Source organism: Pezoporus occidentalis, unplaced genomic scaffold, assembly GCF_034315485.1.
Source record: "Pezoporus occidentalis ecotype Australia unplaced genomic scaffold, CSIRO_AGI_Poc_V1 ctg277, whole genome shotgun sequence".
Classification (NCBI taxonomy): Eukaryota; Metazoa; Chordata; class Aves; order Psittaciformes; family Psittacidae; genus Pezoporus; species Pezoporus occidentalis.
The window spans coordinates 143,902-169,425 of NW_026914686.1; the positions used below are offsets into that span (position 1 = coordinate 143,902).

The 25,524-nt window shown below is 46.3% G+C and overlaps 1 protein-coding gene across 13 annotated transcripts in view; it reads left to right on the forward strand.

Moving 5' to 3' along the window:
- Positions 1-25,524, forward strand: part of TANC2 (tetratricopeptide repeat, ankyrin repeat and coiled-coil containing 2) — a 218,872-nt gene that overhangs the window by 80,574 nt on the left and 112,774 nt on the right. For 4 of the 13 annotated variants that reach the window (XM_062625109.1, XM_062625112.1, XM_062625113.1 and 1 more), the window contains 2 exons: positions 4,002-4,181; positions 25,387-25,497. In XM_062625109.1, coding sequence (XP_062481093.1) covers positions 4,002-4,181; positions 25,387-25,497 — 291 coding nt within the window. Of the gene's footprint in view, positions 1-4,001; positions 4,182-10,480; positions 10,805-25,386; positions 25,498-25,524 lie in introns of those variants that run through there. The other 9 variants (XM_062625114.1, XM_062625116.1, XM_062625123.1 and 6 more) reach the window with 5 other exon arrangements.

The window sequence follows — 25,524 nt, forward strand, 5'->3', positions numbered from 1 at the left end:
CTAAGCAGCAGGTTCTGGAAGCATGGCTCTAGTAGGTGCGTTGACTGATGTTTCTCTTTGGGGTTGTAGCAATAGTTTTCCTTTCATTTTGGTTCAAGTCTGTTGCTGTCATGGTATCCAGTGACTTCTCATGGAGACATTTTCTCCAGAGCATTGTTCTTTTTCGGCAGGATTCCAATGTTGCCCAGGCAAAATCATTGCAAGTGATTGAAGCCTGGGATCGGGATTAGGGGGATTGGAATTGAGAGGCAGAACCCTGGGAAACATCACCAGCTGAAACACAGGATATTTTTGTTACTATTGCAAAATCAATTCCTTCAAATTTCTCATTTTAAAATAGAAGAGTTAAAATTGGGAAGAAACAAAGGGATTTGTAACTGTGTGTAACCTGGGATAGCTTGCATGCAAGTCACATTTCCGTGCTTCCAGAGCACAGAATGAATGGGCGCTCTTTTCCAGACCCTCAGCTCAGATAAAGCCACTGTTGTGTTACTCATGGAGGCTGAGCCTTGCCCATTTTCTTTGCTGTTAGTCCCTGTGATGTCCTTCTGTCTGTCTGGGGTCTGTCCTCTGGCTTGGCATTACAGGGTGCAGCAGCTCCTTGCCTGCTGGGATTCCATACACTTGTTTCAGACACTTCATTCTCTCAGGTTACATTTATTCAGCATCTCAGCTGCTGTGAAAAAATACCACTTTTGGGCAGAAGATGTATTGGCAAGTCCTTACGTGCCACAGAATGACCAACCTCTGTCTGTTTGCCTCAGTGACTCCAGGAATGGCAAAGGCAAGCAAGAAGTCTCAGCATGAGAAGGGAATAGAGGGGTGTCCTGGGTTCAGCAGTAGCACTCATTTTTCCCCTTCTTGGTAGCTGGTGCAGTGCAATGTTTTGACTTTCAGCTGGGGAACAGAGCTGATAACAAGCGATGTTTTGGTTTGGCCAAGGACTTTGTGAGCCTCATGCTCTGCCAGGCAGGAGGGGAAGCCAGGAGGAAGCAGAGACAGGACACCTGACCCAAACTGACCAAAGAGGTATTCCATACCACAGCACGTCATGCCCAGGATGTAACTGGGAGTTAGCCGGAAGGGCTGGGAGACTGCAGGGTTGGAGGAGGTATCGGTCAGAGCTTGGTCGGGCTGGGGGGGGCGAGTTATCGGTCGGCTGGTGGTGAGATGATGTATTCTCTTCCCTTGTTATTTCCTTTATCATTATTATCATTGGTGGTAGCAGCAGTGATTTGTGTTATACCTTAGTTACTAAACTGTTCTTATCTCAACCCGTGAGAGTTGCATTCTTTTCGATTCTCCTCTCCGTCCCTCCGAGAGCAGGGGGAGAGCAAGAAAAGGGGGGGAAGTGAGCGAACGAATTACCTGACTGGGTTTAAACCACAACAAGGGGGAAACAGGTAAAAAAGTATTTCTGACTTCTTGGAGAACAAGCGTCTGCACCGAATGCTTCCATTTGGATCAGTGGATGCAATTGTAGATGCAGTTCAAGGAAGAACAAGTCTCTTTGCTCCCTAAAACTGTTATCTTTAACTTTGCCCTGTTCTGTAGCAGATCTTGACATGTATTTTTCATAGAGATAGGTTAAGGGGTTTTCTTGTCCTGAGAGAAACCAGCCAACTGAAACGAGGGAGTTGTCTTCTGCTCCAGCTTCCATGAAGACACATGTGATGCCCAAGTGTTCCACCTATCTGTAAAGCATAATTATCTTGGAAAACGTCAAGAAAGTTTGTTTGTTCAAACGTGCCCTTCGCAGTGACATTTTACTTTTATGGTCAAACTGTCAAGGTTCCAGTTCAGCCGTGAATGATCCCTAATTTGGGGGTTTGATCAACCCAGTGTCCTTCCTGACTGGACCAAACTGAGGAGCGTCTCAATTACCCTGTTTGTGTAGTGTGACATCTGTGGAATGCAAATAGTACGTTGTGGGTATTTAGTGAGTTCCTTGGTTCCATTGTAAAGCATGGGAATTTTCAAAGGGAAAACGCTCCTGGAAACTTGGCAAAGATGTAGTTACTTGTATTTCTATACCAGAGCCTGCCCTCATTTGCCCTTGGGTTTAGTTTGGTCAAAGATACTCACATCTTACTCCGTAAAAACCAGTGCAACGCAGTGACTTGCAGGTCTGACCCACACGAGAACTTGGAAGATGCTGTTGTTTCCAGTTCCTTCAAACCCTTAAATGTAGCCTGAGGAAATGAGAACTTTCCTTTTAAGAATCCAAATCAGTGATGGCAAATCTGGTGCCAAATGTATTTAGAAGAAGCACCGCAGGTTGGGGTTGTCAATGCCAGTGCCAGCTTTGTCCTTCCTGGCACTCAGGGGTGGTTATGAATAGACTTGCTGAGTCAGCAGAGGTGTTCCGCTCGCAATAACTGGCAAGTGTTCAGAGAGCAAGAGAGGAAAAGGTGTATTTTGAGCTGTCAAAATAGCGCAAAGTGGGTTAGTGTTGGGTTTGGTTTCTTGTAAATAATGGTGCAGCAATGCTGAGAGATGGTCCTGGAAGCTGCAGATGGATTTTAGCCATGAATGGTGCTACCTCTGAGCATGCTTCAGGAACTTGTTGTTTCAACAGGGGCTTTTCCTCTCTTTCTAAACAGTGTGTTGGGTTATTCACGTTGTCCTTTGGATACCTGGAATTAGGTTAGTCCATTGGCTCCTCTGGAGTAGCACGTCTTTGAGGCCTTGGTCCTTTCGGCTTCTCCCCACTTCTGTCCACCCCTGTGTCTAACAGTTCATTTTCTCTTTTAAATACACTCTCAGAAGCCATTGAGAGCAGCCCAGCTAATCCATGAAAATCAAATAATGAGTGAAAATAATGGAGAAAAACCATCAGTAGGCACTGAAAGCTAAAATCAGTCTCTTCAAGGTGTGGTGCAAGTGGAGTCTCCTTACAATCTCAGTAATGAAATATTAACACTAACAGTTTTCAGTTGGGTTTGCAGATGAATTCCTAGTTTTCTGTGTCAGGTTGTTCATCATATTGGGTAGAGGTGGAGAACTTGGGTGTTCTTGAGCCAGAGGTTTCCATATTCTGCAGCTAATGGGAGGATCCTTACTGCTCCTAGCTCTTCCCAATCAGCAGCAGCTGCTCTTCATTTGTCATTAATATTGCTACAATTAACAATATCTGCCTTTACTGTTCTGTCTCCACTTCTTGTCGTGTTCTTTGGTGTCTTCCACAGTGATGTCTTCTATAGACATGCAGGCTCTATGTGTCTTTAGGTGCCTCTGTACATTGTGATGGGACAGTCTGGAGGTGAGGCTGCTTTTGGAGGCTTTTGTCCTTCCAGTTGGTTTGGTAGGGGTTATTTTAGGCTAAAAGTCCTCATGAGGATCTCATTAATGCATATAAATATGTCAAAGGAGGTGCCACGAGGACGGTGCCAGACGCTTTCCAATGGTGCCCAGCAACAGGATGAGGAGCAGTGGCCATAAACTGAACCCCAAGTTTCACCTCAACATGAGGAAGAAGTTCTTTCCATTGAGGGTGGTAGAGCACTGGGACAGGCTGCCCTACAATCTGAATGCCCAAGAAACCGTCAGTAAAAGGCTGTTTGCTTTGTGTGAATGACATGTAAAACTGGTGACTCCAGAACTCTGAAAGACAAACTAAACCAGACCAAATAAGCACAGAATCGCAGACTGGTTTGGGTTGGAAAGGGTCTTAAAACTCATCCGGTTCCAGGGGCACCTTCCTTCCACTAGACCAGGTTGTTCCAAGCCCCATCCTTCTTGGCCTTCATAAATTCCTCATAGTTCTGCTGCTTGCGCTCTAGGGAGGTGTGCTGAGGTGCAGTTCTAGTAGAATGTCTTCAAAGGGGGTGTCCAAACTGTGAGAGGGGGAACCCAAGGGAGCAACTGCATACCTATGGGATGTGCAGTGAGATGGCTCCATGGTTGGGCTCACCTGAGCCAGGCAGGCTTCCATTGAGGAATGATGAAAGCAGGAGACTCCCATGTGTTCTAACCGGTTCCTTTTTCTCTCTTCCCATCAGGCACCTCCACAGAGAACGACTGTGCTTTTGAACCAGACTACGCTATTCCGCCACTCCCAGTGACCGAAGGTATGCAGCACATTCGGATTATGGAGGGCATGTCCCGCTCCCTTCCATCCTCCCCCTTACTCACACATCAGTCTATCAGTGTTCGGCTCCAACCTGTGAAGAAGTTAACTGGTAAGGACTTTAAATAAAGTTCAGTGGGGCTTTTAAGGTCCATTGGTCCTTAAAATCTGTAAGAAAACACTTTGACCAAGGTTCTGTGTCATCATTTCTTTGTTATAGCAGATGCTTCAGGCAAAACCAGGAGCAGATTGGATTTCAGGCTGACAGAGGAATCTTTCTGTGCTGAAAAGGGTGTCTCTGTTGTACAAATATTGTCTGGGTCTCTGCGAAGCTTTGAGCAGAGTGGGTTTCAGTTGCACTTTGTATTGCGCTTGATGCACAGTGGAAGCGTTACAAAGAACTTGATGCTGAAATTTTGAATGCTGTGAGAATGCATCAGAAAAAATGATAAACTTCTACCTCAGAGTCGTTATTTTTCATAGTTCATGCTTACTTTTAAAGACTTTTACCTAATCTGCTGGGATTATGGATTGAACACCCAGACATTGTACAGTAGTGGGATTGACGGAGCACTTGGAGTCTAACATCCATTTAAAAGCCTGACATCGTATTTGTACTGGTAACAGTTGTGAGAAACTTGCTTCTTACCTAAACCCTGCCATGCCATCCCTGATGCCTGTTGTTAAGTGATCAGCCAGTCCTGTGTTTGTATGAGAGAAACAGCCAAAGGGATTTTTACCCACTGTAATCTGCCCCATGCTTACAAAAGTGAACTCAGATGCACTTTGTGCCTTTTGTTTTCCCTGCCCTCCAGTGAAAGGAGAAATTGAAAAGCAGAGGAGGAAGAGATTCCTGAATCATGGCAGAGTCTAGACCTGACCAAGATGCGTACAAAACAGGGATGATGTCAATAAGATATTGGTAGCTGTTAGCATGGAAAAGCAAGAGAAGGGAGGTGTAGGCACCCGGTTGTGTTCAGAGGTCTGTTTTGGGGCTGTACGCAAGCATCTATTGGGAAACTGGGATGACGACTCTGTCTTCTCCTTGCATCCTTTTCATCTGTTTTAAATGTCCTCTTCCAGCTGGACCCAATCTCTTATAGCCTGACCATGGAACAGACTGCCCAAGGATGTTGTGAATGCTCCATCCCTGGCAGTGTTCAAGGCCAGGTTGGACACAGGGGCTTGGAGCAAGCTGCTCTAGTGGAAGGTGTCCCTGCCCATGGCAGGGGGTTGGAACTGGGTGATCTTAAGGTCCCTTTCAACCCAAAGCATCCCATGATTCAGTGAAAACACATGCTTGTATTTTGCACCTACAGATCCTGATGACTCCAGTGGCGCTCCTGCTACACTTGGAATTCAAAGTGTGTTTCGGTGCGTTGGTGGATTAGCAGGGTTTTTAAATTATTAGTTTAATTTACTGTTGATATTGGAAAAGGAAGGGGTTTATTTTCCATCCTCATGCAGTCATTATAGGAATTTGTTTGCTTTCATTAAGGCAACGTGGAAAGGAACTGGGAAAGTAATGCTTTCTGCTCTGTTATTCATAGTATTTACCACTATTCCTCATGGTCTGTCCCTCTTATTTGCTGTTACTGTGAGAGACAGAAAAGGAAGAAAATAATCCCTTGGCAGCAGAAAGAGATGGTTGTTGAATGACTGACACAAACTGGGGTCATATAATTCATGTTTTGTCATATGGTCATATATTATATACATGGTTATAATTACATGTAAACCGTGTATTATATACGTGGTTATAATTACATGTAAACCATGTATTATATGATATTATATATATTATATATATGTATTATATAATATTATATATCATATATAAACCATGTATTCTAATACATGTAAACCATGCATTACATATATGTATAATATAATACATATATGTAATGGTCATATGTTATGGACGTCTAGTAAGAAGTTTTAGGCTGGGCTTTTTTGCTGGGGGATATGGACTGTGAGTTTGTAAAGATCCTGCTTGGTTTTATTCATGAGTAAAACATCTGTAACACAAAGAAGATTTGGAGTTAAGAGTACATTTTTGAAGACGCATTCAGAGCCTTGTGCTGGTTTTTGCTGCCTTTCTCCCTGTTTTGCCCAGTGCCCCTCTCTGAGTTTACAGGAGCCTTGTAAGCGCCATTGTAGCAGACTTGAACCGTGGTAGAGTCGAGGAGCAACTTGGTTCCAAACCTTCCTGTGACTGTCGGGAGTAAGCAGCCGGGACTTTGACAGTCAGGGCATGGAGACGTGTCCCTGTCTGTGTCAGTTTCCTCTTCTGCTTTGTCTCCTTCTGCTGTCCACTTGTTAATCCCACACAATAACAGCAGTGATTCCTTTTGGAAAAGGGATGAGGGTGATTCTGGGAAAGTGAAGGCTTGCAGAGAGAGCCTTTTGTCCAGCTGACAGTTGCCACATGGCTTTTTCAAAGCGACCTTCAGAGCAGAGAAAATTGTTGAGAAATTATCCAATTGTAGGGGCTTTTTTCATGCTGTTCGCTTCTTACATACATTTGTGTATGACTAAGCCATTCATGTCATGATTTCCATATCTGTGGAGTGGTTGGATACTGGAATGGTACCATTTGTTACATGAGGAACTTTGTTGTCTTGTTTACATACTAAAGATTTAATTCCTCAGACCACTTGCAACACAATGTGGCTGTACCAGCGTCTGCGCTTGTGCTTTCTGAAATTGTTCAGAGATGAAAACTGAAATGCAAAAGACATTTTATCCTTCTCACAAGACAATGTGCTTATGATTGAGAGCTGAGCTATCTTGGGTCACTCTGAATCTGCACGTGTCTCTTCCTGTGGTAGAGCAGGTTTGTCAACTGTGATGGGGAGGGAAAGCACCTACTGCGATGCCCCTTTTCATGGACATCAGGGGTGACACATTAAGTTGGGGTTTAACTTAACCCTTAAAAAAGGAAAAGAAACCTGTATGGTGCAGAGAAGCTTCCCCAGTAGAAACTGCGATGTTGCCTCTCTATTTCTTTCTTTATCTATTGATAATACAATCTTATGGGATAGGACAATAATCCTTTCTCATAGGATAGGGACAGGCCAAGGGGAATGGCTTTAACCTGCCAGAGGGGAGACTGAGATGAGCTCTTAGGCAGAAGCTCTTCCCTGTGAGGGTGCTGAGGCGCTGGCACAGGGTGCCCAGAGAAGCTGTGGCTGCCCCATCCCTGGCAGTGTTCAAGGCCAGGTTGGACACAGGGGCTTGGAGCAAGCTGCTCTAGTGGAAGGTGTCCCTTGAACTGGATGAGCTGTGAGGTCCTTTCCAACACAAACCAGACTGGAATTCTTTGGTTCCGAAGTCCTTAACCTGGCTGATGTGTGGACAAGTCAGCTTTTCATCCACAGGGAAGTTAAAATGTCCACCTTTAGCACGGAGCCATAGGAGCACGTTGCGTGGTGTGTTAGCTCTCCTTCCAGAGGAGCTGAGGTGCTGCTGTCTGGGTTTCTGTGTGTGGAGCCTTGCCTGGGTTCAGGGTTGATAAATATTCAGTACGGCTGCAGTTTTCACTGCTGAATAGTCTGGTGGTTTAAGAAAAACTAAGGTCATTGTGGCTCTACAGGGTGAGGTAATAGCAAGCATAAGTAATCAGCTCTGCCCCTCCTGCCTTCATAGCCTATTGTTTAGCAGTGGCCAAGGACATACTTTAAATCAGCATGTTCAACCTCAGTTTATGGTGTTTAATATAGATTTTTTGTACAATACCGGTGGCTTTATTAGCAAATCTAATGTGAAAAATACATAATAAAAAGAAAGAAATCCGCCCCCCCAGCCCCTCCCAGGCCAGGATCAGGGTGTAGAAACCCCCATTTTGCTTTCTGTCTGAAATAAAATTAGTACTTAAATGTTACTGTGCTTGCTGCACAAGGAGAGCAACCATTTCCAAACCCATTGGGTTAAATGTTCTTCTGTAGATCATAAGTGTGTTCTTGAGGGCTCAAAACCATGGCTCTAATGAAAATAATGCCATTGCATTGTACACCTCCATTGAGGAAAAAGTGGCTTTTCAGAGGGTGCTTATAGACATGAATGTATCTAAGTGCTTCCCTGAATCCATGCCAGAAATGGTACCCAGCCTCATATTAGGTTAATAGATGAGATACTGGGCTGAAAGCCTCAGCTACCGATGCTTTATCCTGTCACTGTGGAAGCACCACGTGCACTAAACCCTGTGCTGCACCCAACTCCTCCTCAGGAGAGATGGGTAATTTACAGGCTGTACATTTATATGCACAGGGATAATTTTATTCATCCCTATATTTGGCTATTTCTATTTTTTTCTCTTGAATGACAGATTGCTTTAGGAGCCTTTCAGAAGGAGCATGTGTGTGTGAGCACCGTGCACAGAGGGAGGAGGGGAGAATATTGGCAAGAAATTCAGGGAATAAATCATATATTTCTATAAGTGGCCTATACGCTTGTTAAAAGAGCAGGTAGGGACAGGCCAAGGGGAATGGCTTTAACCTGCCAGAGGGGAGACTGAGCTGAGCTCTTAGGCAGAAGCTCTTCCCTGTGAGGGTGCTGAGGCGCTGGCACAGGGTGCCCAGAGAAGCTGTGGCTGCCCCATCCATGGCAGTGTTCAAGGCCAGGTTGGACACAGGGGCTTGGAGCAAGCTGCTCTAGTGGAAGGGGTCCCTGGCCGTGGCAGGGGTTGGAGCTGGAGGAGCTTTAAGGTCCCTTCAACACAGACCAGTGTTTCTGGTTTTAGGTTTGGATTCTCAAAGGCCTCATTGCTTCTGTATCCAGAGTGAATTAGATGTTTCAGCATCTTCGAATGGGCCTGAGGAGCTGGTTTCATTGCAAATCCCTTGCTTTGAAAACATTTCTCCCATGCATTTTGGGAATGTGGGAGCTTTCCCTTAGAATAAAGTTGATAGAAATGAGTATGAATGTTCCCCCGTGTGTTCAGGCAATTAGCAGCATCCTCTTTCCTAAAGAAAAGGTACTCTCTGGCTACATCCCTCTGCATCTTCCTTTGTATTTCTTGGGAACAGCCATCAGGATTGTCATTCCCTCCTTTATATCTTCAGCAAATGGAAAACTCTTCAATTGTTTTGTGTTTAATGGTGACAAACCCAGATAAATAATCACAGTGCTCTGGGACCACTTCCCTCCAAACTGAAGCATGAATTCAGCTTGTGAACCTGGGAGGTGATGAGGTGGCTCCTGCTGTAGGGTTGGAGCGTTGGGGAGAAGCTGGTGCATGTTTGGTCAAATAAGGTAGTGTCATGGATGGAAAGATTCCTAAATGCTTGAATTGTGCTTGCTGAGCAGAGGGAGAACTTCAGTGCTGGGGCTTTGTGAAACAGTTGCAGCGGTCATGGTGCGTCGTCTGCTTGAGCACATGCAGTGAGTGAAGAGATCTGATGATGCTTGGGCAAAATAAAGGGGGTTTCCCCCTCTGTATCTATCTATTTACATATATACAGAATATGAACCTTGGTCTAGTATATAGCTTGCTCTGGCAGCTGTAAGTTACGCTGCCCTGCGTTATCTGTGATGCCTCAGGGGCTTGGCAGCTTTCGTCACCCAGCAGTGGCTGGTTTACAGAGGAATTTGGGGATGTTTTCCTGTCTCTGGGAGGAGTGGCTCGGTGTGTGGTGGGTGGCACTGCTGCTCAGGCAGTCAGCCACCTGATGGTGCTGCAGTTTGGTTCAGCTCAGGCTTGTTCCCATAAAGGCAGAGCTTCCTACCTGTGGGGGGAGTGGGGGTCTCTTTGGTACCTGTTTTTCACGGGTGTTATTTCAGGTCGTTGTTACCATCCCACCATTTGCCTGACTTAATAATTTCACTTACTTCAATCTCGGTAATTGGAAAATGCTGCAAAATCATGTTGTTTGGTTGTGTTTTGGTGTGATGCTTCTAAAGCAAACGTCTCGGATGGATGTGATTGTGCATGAGATGATTCGTGCCCACTGCACAACAGAACCTGTATCTACCCGAGAAGGTGATGTTGCAGCTTTAAAGTATCCAGGGGCTTAGAGCCTTTTAGTAGAAATGATTCCCAGAATCCATGTCACAACTCCTTATTTGGTGCTGCTTTTTTTCTCGGCGTTGCCATGACAACAGCAGCACTGCACCATTCATCAGCGACGGTCCTGGGCTGCATTGCTGGCCCTCGGCTGACTCCGGAGTGGCCAGAGGAGCATCCTTGAATCCTTCACTCCAGTACCTATGGCACTTTTATTTACTATTCTCTCTATGGTTTGCCCTAAGAAAAGGGCAAATTAAGCTGCGCCATAGAAAGAAACTGTAGAAATTCTTCATCTCCCCCCAGGGGAGGCGTGTAGTCTACATTTGCTGCAGCATCCTGGAAGGAAAGGCTCTTCCATGCCGAGAGACTCAAGCAAAAAGGGAACGCTCCGTGTCTGTGTGCTTCTCTGAAGCCACCCTTGTGCCTGCTCCTTGAGGACAGAGGGGATGCAGAAATGATGCTTGTTTAGGGCAGCAGCGCTGCAGGGAGATGGTGGTTGTGCTGCTGGGAACGGAGCTTGACATCAGCACCGGGAGGTGTCACCTGTAACATCATCCTGACGTTGGGAGCAGCAACATGGAGCTGGCGCTAGGGAGAGGTGGGGACCAGAGGAGGATCCTCACTGGAGTGCTGCTCCCAAGGCATCGGTCCCTGTGAGTTAACGGGTGGGCTGAGATCCTGCTGCCAGGCTCGCGCTCTCGGGTGATGGGGAGAGGAGACAAAGCCTGGTGAGTATCTGGGCAATCTGCCGTGCATGGACTTGGATTTCAATTGTGTTCCCGGGCCTCCTTCAGCTCCGCAGAAAATCCATTAGGATAAGGGATCCCAGTGCTCCCAGAAGCCATTATTAGGAGGTTTTTGGTGTGGGTCAGGGTTGTGCTGCTTGGATGAGCTGTCTTTTACTTGTTTTGCTGATACTTTTACATAATGTTGAGTTGGTCACCGGCTGGATGGGATGTGCAGGCAAAAGAAATGGCAGTGAAAAGCATTCCTCTTTCGGCATTGCTAAAATAGAACTACTGAGGAGTGAGCTGAAAACTGCCATGGATAGCAGGAGTGGTTTGTTTGCCCAATCCTAGAATAATGGAATTGAAATAAGGTTTTTCCTTCTGTATTGCAAAATGACCACAAATGAGATGAGTGGGGTATAAAACCCGTGTGTGCTGAGGGAGGCAGATTTGTTTCTTACTGAAAGAGTGAGATTTTGAATATGATGCTACTAGAAGCAATACAAATACATCAGCAATCATTTTCAAGGTACAATTTGAGGTAAAGCTATTCAAGTGCCTGGTGCTTGTGTTGTATCTGATTTCTGAGGGGTGCTGTGCTTAAAATTGATGGTTTGGGGACAGACTTTGCTCCTTTTTAGGCATTTTTCCATGCTTCCATTCGCAGTGTGCTTGCCTTGCTTTTTATTGCTCTCTTTAGCTGTCACCCTGTCAGCATGACAGTGATCTGAAATTCATGTTTCTCATGTAGGAGTTGGGTGGGAGGCCCACAACTGCATTTCTGAACTGCAAAGTGATGACAAGGACTGAGTTATCTGCAAAGTGCCTTTAGATGCAGGAGGGTTTCACAATGCCGAATGGGGTTCTTTCTGGGCAGGAGGCATTCTCCGTGTATTTTTCCCTCCTGCGTTGCACTCTGTGGCTCTGCAGAGGTTTAAGGAGGACAGAACTTGTGTTTTATCAGGATTATCGGGTCGGCTCTTTAAATAATGACGTAAAACACACGGAAGCAGGGTTTCAGTGTGGGGTTGGCACTTGCGTGTGGCAGCCGCTGACATCCCCAGCAATGAAAGCTACTGGAGAAGGAGGCTCCTCTTTCCTTGACAAAGATCTATGCTGAATATCTTCTTCTTTTCCTATTGTTTCAGTCCTCACTCACCCATTTTTGGAGATACTTCATCCGTCATTTTTGGGCTTGTGATTTGTTGTGACAGGCATAGGCTGAAATGGAAACCAACTGGGCTTGCAGAAATCAAACAGGTGGATGAACGTGTCTCTGTGCTACCCACAGTTGGCATTTATCTCTATTAAACAAACATAAATCTTTATGATGTAGCCATTTCACTGGCAAAATTTCCCACTTAAATCCTTGAAGCTGACGCTGTTAAATAATGTGTCCATTGGTAACTTTGATTTCAACTAAATCAGTGCTGAGGGCTTTTCTTTTTGACAGTTGGGGACCTGTTCAACCTCGTGATGTTTCTGACTTCATTTCAGGATAGTTTGGGTGTAACTCAAATAGAGGGAAAGAGAAAGCTGGCATATTGTATTTATTGGCTTCTGCAAGTCACTAAACTGGTTTTAGGATGGATTTTCCCAAATACTGCTTACAAAAGGAACCTTTGGCTTGACACACAGCTGCCTTCCATATTGACAGGGTAGGGATTGTAATAGAGATGTGCAGAAATCCCATGTGCTTTCCCTGGGTGTTTGGGTGGGAGATGGCCTGAAGAACCTTCAGGATTTGCTCTTTACATCAAGGCTGTTGAACTGCTCAGACTTGCAGAGGATGGGGTAAACCTGTTATCACAGCACTGGTGCTGGGAAATGTGGTCATTGAGTCATAGAATAATTAGCATTGGAAAGGATCTTAAGATCATCCGGTTCCAAGCTCTTGCCGTGGGCATCATCATCATCATTTCAGGTATTCGTAGAGATGCTTAAACAAAGAGAGAGCCCCAGAGGTTTATGTTTGGTGCAGGTAACATTAAAAAGGCAACCGAACTAGCCGTGAAGCTCCAGGGCTTTCCAGAAGCTCGGAGCTAGAATCCTGTCCTTATTTCACACGGGTGCTGCACAAAATGGAGCATCTGTCACGATTACACTTCTGCTGTGTGAGGGTTTGAATTTTCAGACGTAGCTAAGAGGTTTCTATAGCAAGAGGAGGTGGTGTAGGAAGCCTCCTGTGGAGTTAAATCAGGCCGTTGCTCTTCCCTTGGCTACGTCTTTCCTCATGGCTCCTAGAGTGTGCCCTCAGAGAAGTTCTGTGCGCTTGATTGTGCAGCTCTTGGTGAGCAAAAGAGGCTTCACAGGACACACTGCTTTGGGATAAGCCCTTACCTCCAACTGGACTGCTTGTTTTCCGACCCTTTCCTACGTGTGTAACAATGAGACAGCCTGGTTGGAAAACTCTTCCTCCCATGTCCTCCATGATCACACCATTACTTTTACAAAGGTACATTTCTGAGGGGATCTGTACCCAGTTGCTCTCCTCGTGTAGGAAGGTTTGCTTGGGCTCACCAAGACCCATGGTAGTGTTACTAGTTTTGGAGTGATGCCACTCATTGCCACAGGATGTGTTCAGCATGATGCTGGGGTCACACAGGAGACCCAGGACACTGGGTGTTCATCACAGATCCCTGACACTCAACAGAGAGTTGAGAATTGAGACTGATTGTTGGCTCTGGACCTTTGCTTTGGCACTTCCCATCTCTTTCCTTGCTCTGTGGTGATTCCCTTGAGTAGCTGTTGGTGTTGTGCAATTCCGTTCCTGGATATATTGCTGATTTCACCACATGCCTATGAGTTGGAGCTGTATCAGAGATGTTTTGGTTCAACATTCCAGCTGTATTCCTGTCTACCTGTGTGTCTTCTGTTGCCAGAAATCTTTGCCAGTGGTTCTTGCACCTCAGAATATGCAATAGGATAATCCATCCCTCTTCCATGCCCTCCATTAAGAAATCACATATACTTTGTACCCAAGATCTGATTCTTGATTGATTTCCAAGTACATATTGTGAGTATCCATTTCTGAATGAGCTGCTTTCTTCTTCCAGCCCCAGTTTTTAATGGTTTAAACAACAGTTTAGATTTAGATACAGATGAGATTTAGATCCTGCAGGAAGAAATGGGCATTTTTACTGTCAACAAAGACGATTAAAGGAGAAAACAAATCAACCCAAACTGTTTAGAAATGGTGCTTTGATGGAAGAAATAATCCTCAATATTATTTATTTCATTATTTGTGTTTGTTACAGCAGATATTCAGGGTCCTGAACGTCACCTGGTGCTACTTCAGGGAACACCATTTCCATGGGTAAAAGCAGACAAGTCCTTGCTGCCCAGCTAATCCAAGGCCAGGCTGTACAAGGATGAGCGTGAATAAATGCACATTTCATGGCAGGGGGTTGGAACTTGATGACCTTTAAGGTCCCTTCCAACCCAAACCAGTCTGTGATGCTGTGATTGTCTTCTGGTAAAGGAATCACTGCTGTACAACATATGGGCTTAGTTTTAGCTTGTACCATGTTTGTCCTAAGTTTCTAGTTGGACAGAAGGCATTTGTGTGTGTGTAAATACATTGTTGTGCTGAAACCTTCTTTCTGATTGCCAGATACCCACCAGTGCTCTAAACATGGCACGTTTGAGTAGTTTATACACACAGGGTTACATTTCTTCATCACGTTTGCATCAGAGCAGCACTTCGTATATAGCGCTCTGTTATGGTTTGAGTTCAGAAGTAAGTGGCTTTGCACTATAAATATTTCATGATATGATCATCCTGCAGTTACAACTCGCCTTCATGTCAGGCTTGCTCTAAAGCTGTTGTGGCCTTTTGCTTTGCAATCTCAGATACCATCACATCCAAGCAGAGGAACTGTACTGGTCAGCTGTGGTAAATGTGGGTTAATAGATGCTAATTTAAACCTAACATTGTTCTCTCCTTGAGAGAGAATTCTCCTCTTAAGAAAACAAAGGCTGGTTTATGACCCTTTGTGTTCAGCAGGATGTGTTTGGGTGTCACATTAGTTCATGCAGAGGTGAAAGAAGTGGACTGGCTTTTCTGCATGCTTCTCATTTTACCTGATTTATTCTTGTACAGAATTACTGTGATTTATGTTTTCCCCTCCATAAATGTAACACAAATCTTCTGTGAATGGAAGCAAGACTCACTCCTTTCTTTCTCTTCAGTGGTAGAATCCTTCAGATCACAGAATCCCAGCCTGGTTTGGGTTGGAAGGGACCTTAAAGCTCATCCAGTTCCAGCCCCCTGGCCAGGGCCACCTTCCACTAGGTTGCTCCAAGCCCCATCCAGCCTGGCCTTGAGCACTGCCAGGAATGAGGCTTTTAGACAGTGTAGACATTTAGATGAATAAATAGCCATTTTCTATTGAGGCAAGTTGGTGATTTAAGTTCTTTGTGGCATTTTTCCTATTAGAATGCCCAATTATCTGCTTAATGATTATATGACTACAGAGAATGTTTTAGGAGTGTTTTTAAACAGAATGGTTTGGGTTGGAAGGGACCTACAAAGCTCATCTAGTCCAGCCCCCTGCAGTGAGCAGGGACATCTTCAGTTAGATCAGGAAATCAGAAGGAGCGGTGCCAAAAAGACAGTGAATCCAGCCTCTTGCCAAGCTGAGCTTCTTCTGTAATCACATATTAATGAGCAAACTGGTTGGTTGTAGGAAAGAAGTAAATGCAACTTAAAATGAGGTTCAACAAAACCAGCTGCTTCCCTCCCTCTAACAGATACATTAGCACTAGTGTTGGCGATGCTGTTTCTATTGATGGCAATCCTAGAATCAACCAGGTTGGAAAAGACCTTTAAGATCATCAAGTCCAACCTAATCACTGACAGCTAGAGAAGGTTTTGCACTGTGATAACCTCTAACCTGAAGGCTTTCCACCAGTGAATACAAAAGTCACTGGGAATTGCTATGGATGTGCCCTGGGACAGTGTCCCAGCTGGCTGTGCTGTAGGGCAGGTTGGAGCTTGGAAGAGCCCAGGGCCGAGGCAGTTGAGCTGTTGGACTCAGTGGGATTTTTTCCCTGTTGTTTTCGGAGCTTTTACATTGAATTTCAGTCTCTTTTTCTGATTTAGAGGGTCTGGAAAAGGAGCATAGAGGCAGCTCGGCTGTGTTCTGATCTGCTTTGGGGTCCTTGGAATGGGCAAGAGGAGAGCGAGCAGAAAGGGGAGGGATGGAATGATAGGACTGGTTGGAAGATGAAGGCACCAGCCTTCACATGAGCCAGTTATCAGCTACTGTGCAAATCTGGGTAGGGAGAAAGTGTAGATGGGAAAAAAAGCAGCTTCAGACGGGGGAGAAGGAACACTCAGTTTGACAAAGGCTAAAGATAAAGTGAAAAGGGAAGATAAGGGTGTGGGAGATGCAGAGAGGAGCGAGGTAGGTGCGAGCTGGGATAAGGCATCACTTCTGAGGCAGGTTATGAAACAAAGTGCTGCAGCTGGGAGTTGCTCTTGTGGAATATGACATGCTGAGGAGCGCCCAGAGGATGGAGTGTGTCTGTGACCCCTTCTTTGGAACTTCCTGTTGCAGGATTTCTGTGCCGGGCAGGAAAATCACTTGTAGAATTGTAGAATCAACCGGGTTGGAAAAGCCCTTTAAGCTCACCCACTCCAACCGTTCCCAGCACTGCCAAGGCCACCACTGCCCCATGGCACTGAGGCCTCGTCTCCACGCTGTGTGAACCCTTGCAGGGACGGTGCCTGCAGCCCTGCCCTGGGCAGCCTGTTCCAATGCCTGAGCACCCTCTGGGGCAGGAATTGTTCCTCAGCTCCATCTAAACCTGCCCTGGTGCAGCTTGAGGCCGGTTCCTCTTGTCCCATCCCTTGTTCCTTGGGAGCAGAGCCCAGCCCCTCCTGGCTCCATCCTCCTCTCAGGCAGTTGTAGGCAGCGATCAGGTCCCCCCTGAGCCTTCCTTAGCTATTGGCATCTTTTGCCTTCAACTTAAAATCTGTAATGAATTTACATTAGCACGTGTGCTATGTAGTCCTGGTCTTACACCATGGTGTGGTATAGTGAACAAGATATGGTCCCATATGTGCCTTAATGTGGGATTACTTGGGCTTTGAGTGGCAGGGTGGTTTACAGTTTAACCTTCTCTCTCATTGGTGTCACAATATCTTGGTGTGAGCTTAAGGATATGGGGGGAGAATGAATTAGATTTTGTTTATGTGCAACTTACTGGAGCGAGGCCAGAGGAGGCCATGGAGCTGCTGTGAGGGCTGGAGCAGCTCTGCTCTGGAGCCAGGCTGAGAGAGCTGGGCTGGGGCAGCCTGGAGAAGAGAAGGCTCCTGAAGGGGAGACCTGAGAGCAGCTCCAGTGCCTAAAGGGGCTGCAGGAAAGCTGGAGAGGGGCTTTGGACAAGGGCCTGTAGGGACAGGCCAAGGGGAATGGCTTGAACCTGCCAGAGGGGAGATGGAGATGAGCTCTTAGGCACCCCCTTATTTGCCATGTGCCTTAGCATAGTTTCCAGGAGGCTCTGCTCCATCCATTGCGGGCACAAAGGTGGGACGGATCAGCCTGTAGCTCCAGCAATAAGTTTCCTATGGAAAAAGAGGAAGGTGGGTTTGCTTCAGTAGTTGTTGATTAGTTTCTGATTTCTCTCTTGAACGGTTATACTGAAATCTGAGCTGTGGTTTTGAGGAGTTGAGCTTTATGCTTAGAAAAAGGTGAAACACTTTTTTTCTAAACAGCAAGTGAAAGGGGTTACCTGTGTAATTTGATTCAAGTGCCCAAGCTCTTTGCTACTTTCTTTAGAATAAAAGTCCTTTACAGTTTATTCAGGTCTTTTTTTGACAGTTCTTCTCATTTTTAGTGCCCAGGAGATATCTGAGTCACTGAATTGTAGTAGGAAATGGAATGGGGATAACGCAATTCAGCAGTTGTGTTTTGTTGAATTCTCCTCTCATCTGGTTCAGATTTAACATTTAATGAAATAAAACTTGGGAAAGGGGTATATGAGGGGGGTGAGGAACACTCTTCATCCCGCTCTACCCTGTCTCTTTTCTGCCATTTGGGAGGGTTCTTTTTCCATTTGAGCAGATCGGATGCAGGCTTAAGATTTCAGCGATGTGTTTTCATCCCATAGTGCCAGGTCTTCATTCACTGGTTTTAGTTATAACTGAAGCTTCCAGCTTGAAAACTGACTGCAACAGCAATCCATGCAACATGTCGGGGGGGAATTGCTTATTTTCATAGCAAGATGACGTCGGGAAGCTGGAGCAAGTGCTGCTGACTTCCTTTCTCTTCTTTCATCCTCCTCTTTTGCACAAGTTTCTACCTTGAGTCACGCATGAGGAATTTCTACTAAAAGAGGCAATTTTAAACTACTTCAGAAGAGGCTGAAAAGAAGACGTTTAAATGGGGAATGATGTGGAAAAGTCTACTCCGAGAAGCCAAAATCAATTTGATGGGTTTGAATGGGAAGATGCAACTACCACGTCCTCCTCCTGCCATGTCTATATGGTAATTAAATACCTGCTTCTCCTCAAAGATATCTCCCCTATGGGGATAATGACTTCTTGGCAGTCCTCATTGGAAAAAACCTTATCTACAGGGAAAGAGAGGGTTTGTTTTCAGTTTCTGGGATCATTAATAGGAGCAACTGTCTTCCTCAAGGCTTGCCAGAGTATTCCAGGCAACAGCTGCTCTGCAGATTCACGCTGGGATGCTCCGACTGCTCTAACCTAAACCACAGACATTTGGGCTGCCCCAGGAGTGGGCTGGATTTGCTGTCTGCTGGCTCCAGCAGGGAGAAGTTTGATAACAAATTGCTCTTCCAATGGCTCTAAATGACAGGAAAGAGTCGCGTGGTAACAAGGAAAATGGAAACGAAGCTAAAGTTCTTTCTGGAAGTGAAACTTGGAAACAGGTTGGGATTTTAGGTGGAATGACTTCCTTAGCAAAAGCTGTACAAGCCGTTACTGAGCTATCATTTGGTTTAATTGCACTGCTTCTTCAGGAGACTCATTCCTTTCTGGTGTCACTGAACATCTCCTTGCACCATTTCTGCTCTGGCTTGCTGTTGTTTTCTGTGCCTGGTACAGAACTGTTCATCTGGAGCAAAACAGAGAGGGGAAGATGATTTTCTGGTCGATTTCTGTGGTCCCACAGGATTGCAGGATCCACTCCACGTTCAGAAGCAGAATAGGCCAAACCTTCATGTTAGATTTTAGATACAGCCAGTTTTTGATAGTTGCCTATTTTAACTCTCCTTTCCCATTGCTGTTCTTCCAGCTGGACTCTCTTCCTGCCTTTTTTGCTCTCTTCCTCTTTCCACCTTCATTTCCTTCAATTTTCATGTTGCAGGATCTTATCTCCCAAACTAAACACATTTTCTGTGGGTTTTGGAACAAGTATGGTCTTTCCAGACACCACATTGTTCTCACTCCATGCATGTTCTACCCTCCCCACGATGCTGCGATAACAGGGTGATGAAAGGGGAAAGGCTTGAAAATGCAATTAAACCAGCTTTTATACTCTCAAATAACAGGAGGGAAAATGCTGTCGCACTGGGGTTTCTGTTAAAGAATGCTGGATTATTTAAAGCTGCAATGGACAGAGGGGAGACTGAGATGGGCTCTTAGGCAGAAGTTCTTCCCTGTGAGGGTGCTGAGGCGCTGGCACAGGGTGCCCAGCTCTGGTGGTCTGGGTGTCATCCAGCTGTGCTGAATCTGACAGTTACTTGTTCCAGGAGCTCCATGGATCAATAGCACTGCAGCACTTAAAACACTGGAGCACGAGGGAGACTTCAATAAAGTCTCCTTACTCTCTGCAGCATTACGTAGCCATTGGGCAGCTTCCAGCACGTGAATCAGCCTTTGGCATGGCCCCCCGTCGTTATTAACTAAAGATGGAGAAGGGGTGATGGCCGAAGTACTACTCCTTAAATAGGAGTTTCTGAAGTTTCTTCCTCAAACCAGTGCTCTGGATCTTCCATAGCCATGGAACTGAGGCAGGATTTGGTAAAAGCTGGAGCATTTGAGGGATTGCATCCTCTCCATAGTTTATCACAAGAATCATGGGATCAACCAGGTTGGAAGAGACCTTTAAGCTCATCCAGTCCAACCATTCCCCAGCACTGCCAAGGCCACCACTAACCCATGGCACTGAGGGCCTCACCTGCACTGCTGGGGATGGTGACTCCAGCACCGCGCTGGGCAGCCTGTTCCGACAGGACTGACACCCTGTTCTAGTGCCAAGTGAGGAGAATCTCTAATGATGAAGTCTCTGTAACAGCAAGCTGTGGTGGTTTATGCTGATGCAGGTCAGGGCACCATAATGGACATTCCTGCATCACTTGAAAAGAGCCAGCATGAGGAGAGGCTCCCAGGTACCCTGGGACAGTCAGGCCACCCTTTGTGCAATGGAAAAAGAGCTGTTGTTTCCTTGTCCATAGGCAGATTCATTTCTTGTGTGTCTTTATGGCTGTATACACAAACAAAGGTGGTGTGCTCCATATATACACCTTGCCCAGAGAAGCTGTGGCTGCCCCATCCCTGGCAGTGCTCAAGACCAGGTTGGACACAGGGGCTTGGAGCAAGCTGCTCCAGTGGAAGGTGTCCCTGCCCGTGGCAGGGGCTGGAGCTGGAGGAGCTTTAAGGCCCCTTCCAACTCAAACCATTCCATGATTCAAACCGTGGAGTGAATTTTGATCTACTGAAGTAGCTGCCTGAAAACCTGCTTTGCTCAATCAGGTCATTAGGTGTTAATAACCCTTTCCTGGTGAAACATTCCTTCCAGAGCTGAAACTGAATTTAGCAGATGAAGCCATGCTGATCCATGGTAATTTCCTTTTATCAGTGCCTTTTAATTTAAAGAAAACCCCTTTTTAATTAAAATACTAACTCATCTATAAATTATGTGACAAGGAAATGGCAACATAGCAAATGCAGTAGAATTAGGTATGCTCAACAGGCTGAACTAGAACACAGTACTAATGGAGATGAATGATTACTCTGACAGAACAAGCACATCCTGGGTTTCCTGGGCTTTGTTTTTCTGTGGTAGTAGATCAGATGCTTGATGTGGATCACAAGCAGCACCAGGGTTGTTCCCAGGGCTCCGTGGGATAAGCCAGCAGCAGCTCCTGATCCCTGAAGTGGGTTTGGGTTGGGGGGACCACGCAGCTCTCCTGTGCTGCTCATGGAGTGAGAGCTTCAGGAGTGACTGGTATTGGGTGTACAGGTTTAAGGAATGCTATGAACTGGGCTAATGGTTCCTGTTCCTCTGCTGGGCATACTTTCCAAATCCTCTGGATCTCTGTTGTTAGAGTCTCTGAACCATTCAGCCTGCAGACTGACATTGCAGCCTCTTACTAAAGTATTTCCCCATGTGTTTAACAGGGCCTTATTGCAGTCCTGTGTGTCTGCTCTAAATATCTGTTTGCTTATGTGTGCTTCCTAACTCACAGTGCAGGGTTAGTGACAGGCTGTCAGCAGAGGGAGGAAAATGAAGCCTTGTTGGGGGTCCTCAGGTCTTTGGGGTTTATTAACTGTATCTTCCGTTATACGGCTCTAGGAAGCTGCCTGCAAACCTGAAATCCAGGTAATAGGATGCTTCCTTTTGGTTGCTCTCAAACGTATGCCTTACCAGAACATGTACATATAAAAATGCATACATTTGTTAAACTCTTTTCTATTCCTGTATGTTTTGAAGCCCTCAATCTGCTGACAGTGTAATACTTCCAGTGTCCGTGTGGCTATTACAGAGAATTATCATGAGGGCCAAGACAGAAAGCATTTCTTTGTCCCCAGCTGCTGCAGAAAGTGGCATAAATGAGGGATCTAATAAAACTGAGTGCTTGCCCTGGTGTTGCGTGATGTGCTTAATTCCTCCCCTGGAATTAGCATCGCTTTCCTTGCACAGGAAAAGTTGCTGTCAAAGTGGAATGAGGATTTTATTTGCGCTGAAGGAAGGGTTTCAGTTTTGCTCTGCTGGGTGTCACTGGCTACTGGCTGGTGGGGATTAATCCTGCCAAGAACTGCAGAAACTTCCCCAGAACGTGCACTATTTGTTTTAAATAGCTTGTCCAGCTGTTTAAGTGTAAATTCCTATGTTAGGAGTAGCAAGTCAGTTCCTACATGAGCATAGACTGGTTTGGGTTGGAAGGGGACTTAAAGCTCATCCAGCTCCAACCCCTGCCACGGGCAGGGACCCCTTCCACTAGAGCAGCTTGCTCCAAGCCCCTGTGTCCAACCTGGCCTTGAGCACTGCCAGGGATGGGGCAGCCACAGCTTCTCTGGGCACCCTGTGCCAGCGCCTCAGCACCCTCACAGGGAAGAGCTTCTGCCTAAGAGCTCATCTCAGTCTCCCCTCTGGCAGGTTAAAGCCATTCCCCTTGGCCTGTCCCTACAGGCCCTTGTCCAAAGCCCCTCTCCAGCTTTCCTGCAGCCCCTTCAGGCACTGGAGCTGCTCTGAGGTCTCCCCTTCAGGAGCCTTCTCTTGTCCAGGCTGCCCCAGCCCAGCTCTCTCAGCCTGGCTCCAGAGCAGAGCTGCTCCAGCCCTCGCAGCATCTCCGTGGCCTCCTCTGCACTCGCTCCAGCAGCTCCACGTCCCTCTTGTGCTGCTGCCCCAGAGCTGGATCAGGACTGCAGGGGGGTGTCCCCAGAGCGCAGCAGAGGGGCAGGGTCCCCTCCCTGAGCTGCTGCTCACGCTTCCTCCTTGAGCCCTGGGCATCTGGCCTGGCCACTGAGGGTACCTCCAGCCTGGGCTGCTGCATCACTCCTGGGCTGTCCCCAGTCAATGGGCAGCGGGACCCAAGTGACAGGGTTTGACTTCAGGCTCCTTGTGATCAGTATGTTTTTCAGCATTTAGTGTGCATTTTGCAGTTCTGGATGACAGTGTTACTGGCTACTGGCATCCTCAATTCATTGTGGTTTTACAAGTGGTTATTGCAGATACTCTTATTTTTCCCTGTTATTTTTGGAAGAAGTCCTGTTCTCAGAAATTTAGAGTTGTGGAAGTGGAAGGGCTGGTTTGATGCTGTTTAATGTCTAGAGCCAACCTCATTTGCACAGGAAAGTGCAAAGAGAAATAAAGTCTGATGGACCGAGCAGGTATAGAAGACTTCACAGGTTAGGCCAAGGCTCACCCCGTGCCTTGGATGGTGAGATTTGCCTGTGCTCACAGGAGGATGTTCAGCACCGGTGTGAATGAGAAGTCACTTTAATGAAAAGATCAATGTCAGCCTTGAACCTTTGGCTAAAAAATGGCAAAGCAGATTTTGGAGTTTATGGCATTTCCATTTGTTCTTTATTCCAGTGGAATGCTGGTGCCCAGAGATGAATCTGTCAGGATAATCATCATTTGGGCAGGAGTCAGGAGTTTTACGTGAGAATCCTCCTGCCATGTAATTGGGTTATGTATGAGCTAGGAGGACTTCTTGTTGCCCAAAGGAAGCCTGACCAGCAGAATGAGGGAGGTGATCCTGCCCCTCTGTTCTGCTCCCATGAGACTCTGCTTGCAGCACTTGGAGCAGTTCTGGTGTCTTCAATGTGAGAAGGACGTGGAGCTGCTGGACAGGGGCTCTCCATCAGGGACTGTACTGATAGCACAAGGGCAATAGGTTCAAACTTAGGGGAGATTCAGGTTAGATATAAGGCAGAAGTTCTTCCGTGTGAGGGTGGCACTGGAACAGGTTGTCCTCCTTCTCTGGGTTCCTAACTCAAATCATCCTTTGTGCAGTGCCTTCTGGTGAGAGCCCCATTGCAGTCATTAACCTCTCTTCGACCATTCAAACCGTGTTCATTCTGTACTGCAGAACAATTGAGTGCTGCTGGGTATCGCATCAGGTGATGGGTGGCTCTGGTGGTAGCCAGAAATGGAAAAGAAATGAAAGATGAGCTGTTTCTAAGATAAAAATGACACTTACTGGGGCTGTGGTAAAAGATGTCAAAGAAACCCATTGGTTAAAATTGCAATTGCAAAAGAAATAGCAGCAGATTGGCCCATGCAGGATTATTAGTCTAAACAATTCCTGTGCCATGGTAATAATCTCCTCAATATTTACGTGTGTTCATTACATCAGCATCTGGCACAAGAGGGTTGCTGTGATTCATGTTTTCACTGCTGCTGGCCAATTTGCAAGCTGGGAGGGTGCTTGTGTGTGCAGGTACCGGAGTTTTAACACCACTGGCCTGTGTGTCTGAGCAGGGCTGCAGCTTCATGGGGGAGAAGGGGCTCCCGGCTGCCCTGATCTCCATGTCTCCTGCATTCCGCTTGCCTAGCATGGAGGGGAATGTGCTGTAAATATCCCTGATACCAGTCTGGGAGCCTCTTGTGCAGAATGGTAGTGTGGGACCATTTCCCCCTCATCATGAGGGGATCCTGGGATGGGTCCTTAGGGGGTGTCCAGCACCTATTTTGCTGCAGGGTGGTGGGGGCTGATTTCTTGCTGTATTCTGCTTTACAGGGTAAAACCATATCCCAGCCTTTTTCCCCATCCCCTGTGATCCTTTCTGTACCAGTTCAGTTCCAGCAGGCGGGTTGAGTGTTGTCCTTCTGGTTCCTCCTCACTGGAATTGCTGAGCCTTTTCCAGCTGGGGGGCCATCAGGCTCCTTAAAAGCAAGAGATTTATTGCCACCACAGAGGTCATCGTTTGACCCACTGAGCTTTTATTACAGGCGGTGCCTGAGAACAAACCTGTGTGTCCTTTGAGTTTCAGATCCCAAATCTAATTTGCAGGGCTATAAATACGGATTCTGTAAATGGAGGTTATTTGCTGAGGATCGGGGTGGGGTCATGAAACACGCTGAGCCACAGCACTGTCTATGGAGCCTTTCACTTCAATGGGCACATGAGCTTCGCTTCTAAACCTCTGCAATGTATTTCCTAGTTCTGTTTCTCTGCTCTGGCTGGATATCTGTTTAAAATCTTATTAATCCAAGTGCTTTAGTAATTATTTATTACAAATGTGGTTTTGAGCATTTAGACTGTTAAAACATGGGGGAAGATCCCCTTTCTCTGGCACTGGTGGTCAACACTGCTTTGTTACAGGCAGCTTTACCTTTTCCCTGTTCTTTATTGCAGTCTGTTTCTGGGCTTGCAAGGATAACAGTGGCCAGCATTAGCTTTCCTCTGATCCTCTGGGTTAAGCACCAAATCTGCTTGGTCAGGCATCAAGAATGTTTGGAGGCTGATACTTTATGTTTGAAGGAAACAGTTACTGGACACGGAATTTGTGTGTTCAGTGTAGATACTTAGCATTAACTCTGCTGGGCTCCATGTACCTCACTGGATCTCAGCTTTTCTACAGTTGCTGAATCCAGGCCCATTTGCTTCCTATAAAAAAATAGCAGTAAAGGAGGAAAAAGGAAGTGTTTGAGAGTATCAAGAATGTGCCTTACTTTCAAGTAAGACTGTGCAGTGTGGAGGCTTTAACAAGAGCCATCTCCTTCATAAAGAATGCAGATAATCTTTCTTTTTCTGGGGGGAAAAAGCAGGGGTAACCTGATCTGAGTCTGACAGTGTCGTTTAGTTAAGTGCTTCCATCTGTTGCCTGCTGTTTCCCTTACTCATGACCTCTCTTTCTCTCTCCCCCTCCTTCTCCTTAGCCCCTTTGAGGAAAGCAAAGTTTGTTGAGAGCCCTCGAATCCCTGAGTCTGAGCTTGGCTCCCCAACACTTTCTTCAGCACAGAAACTGGACGTTGATGCATACTGCCCTGGTAAGCTGCATGCGAAGGCTCACCCTT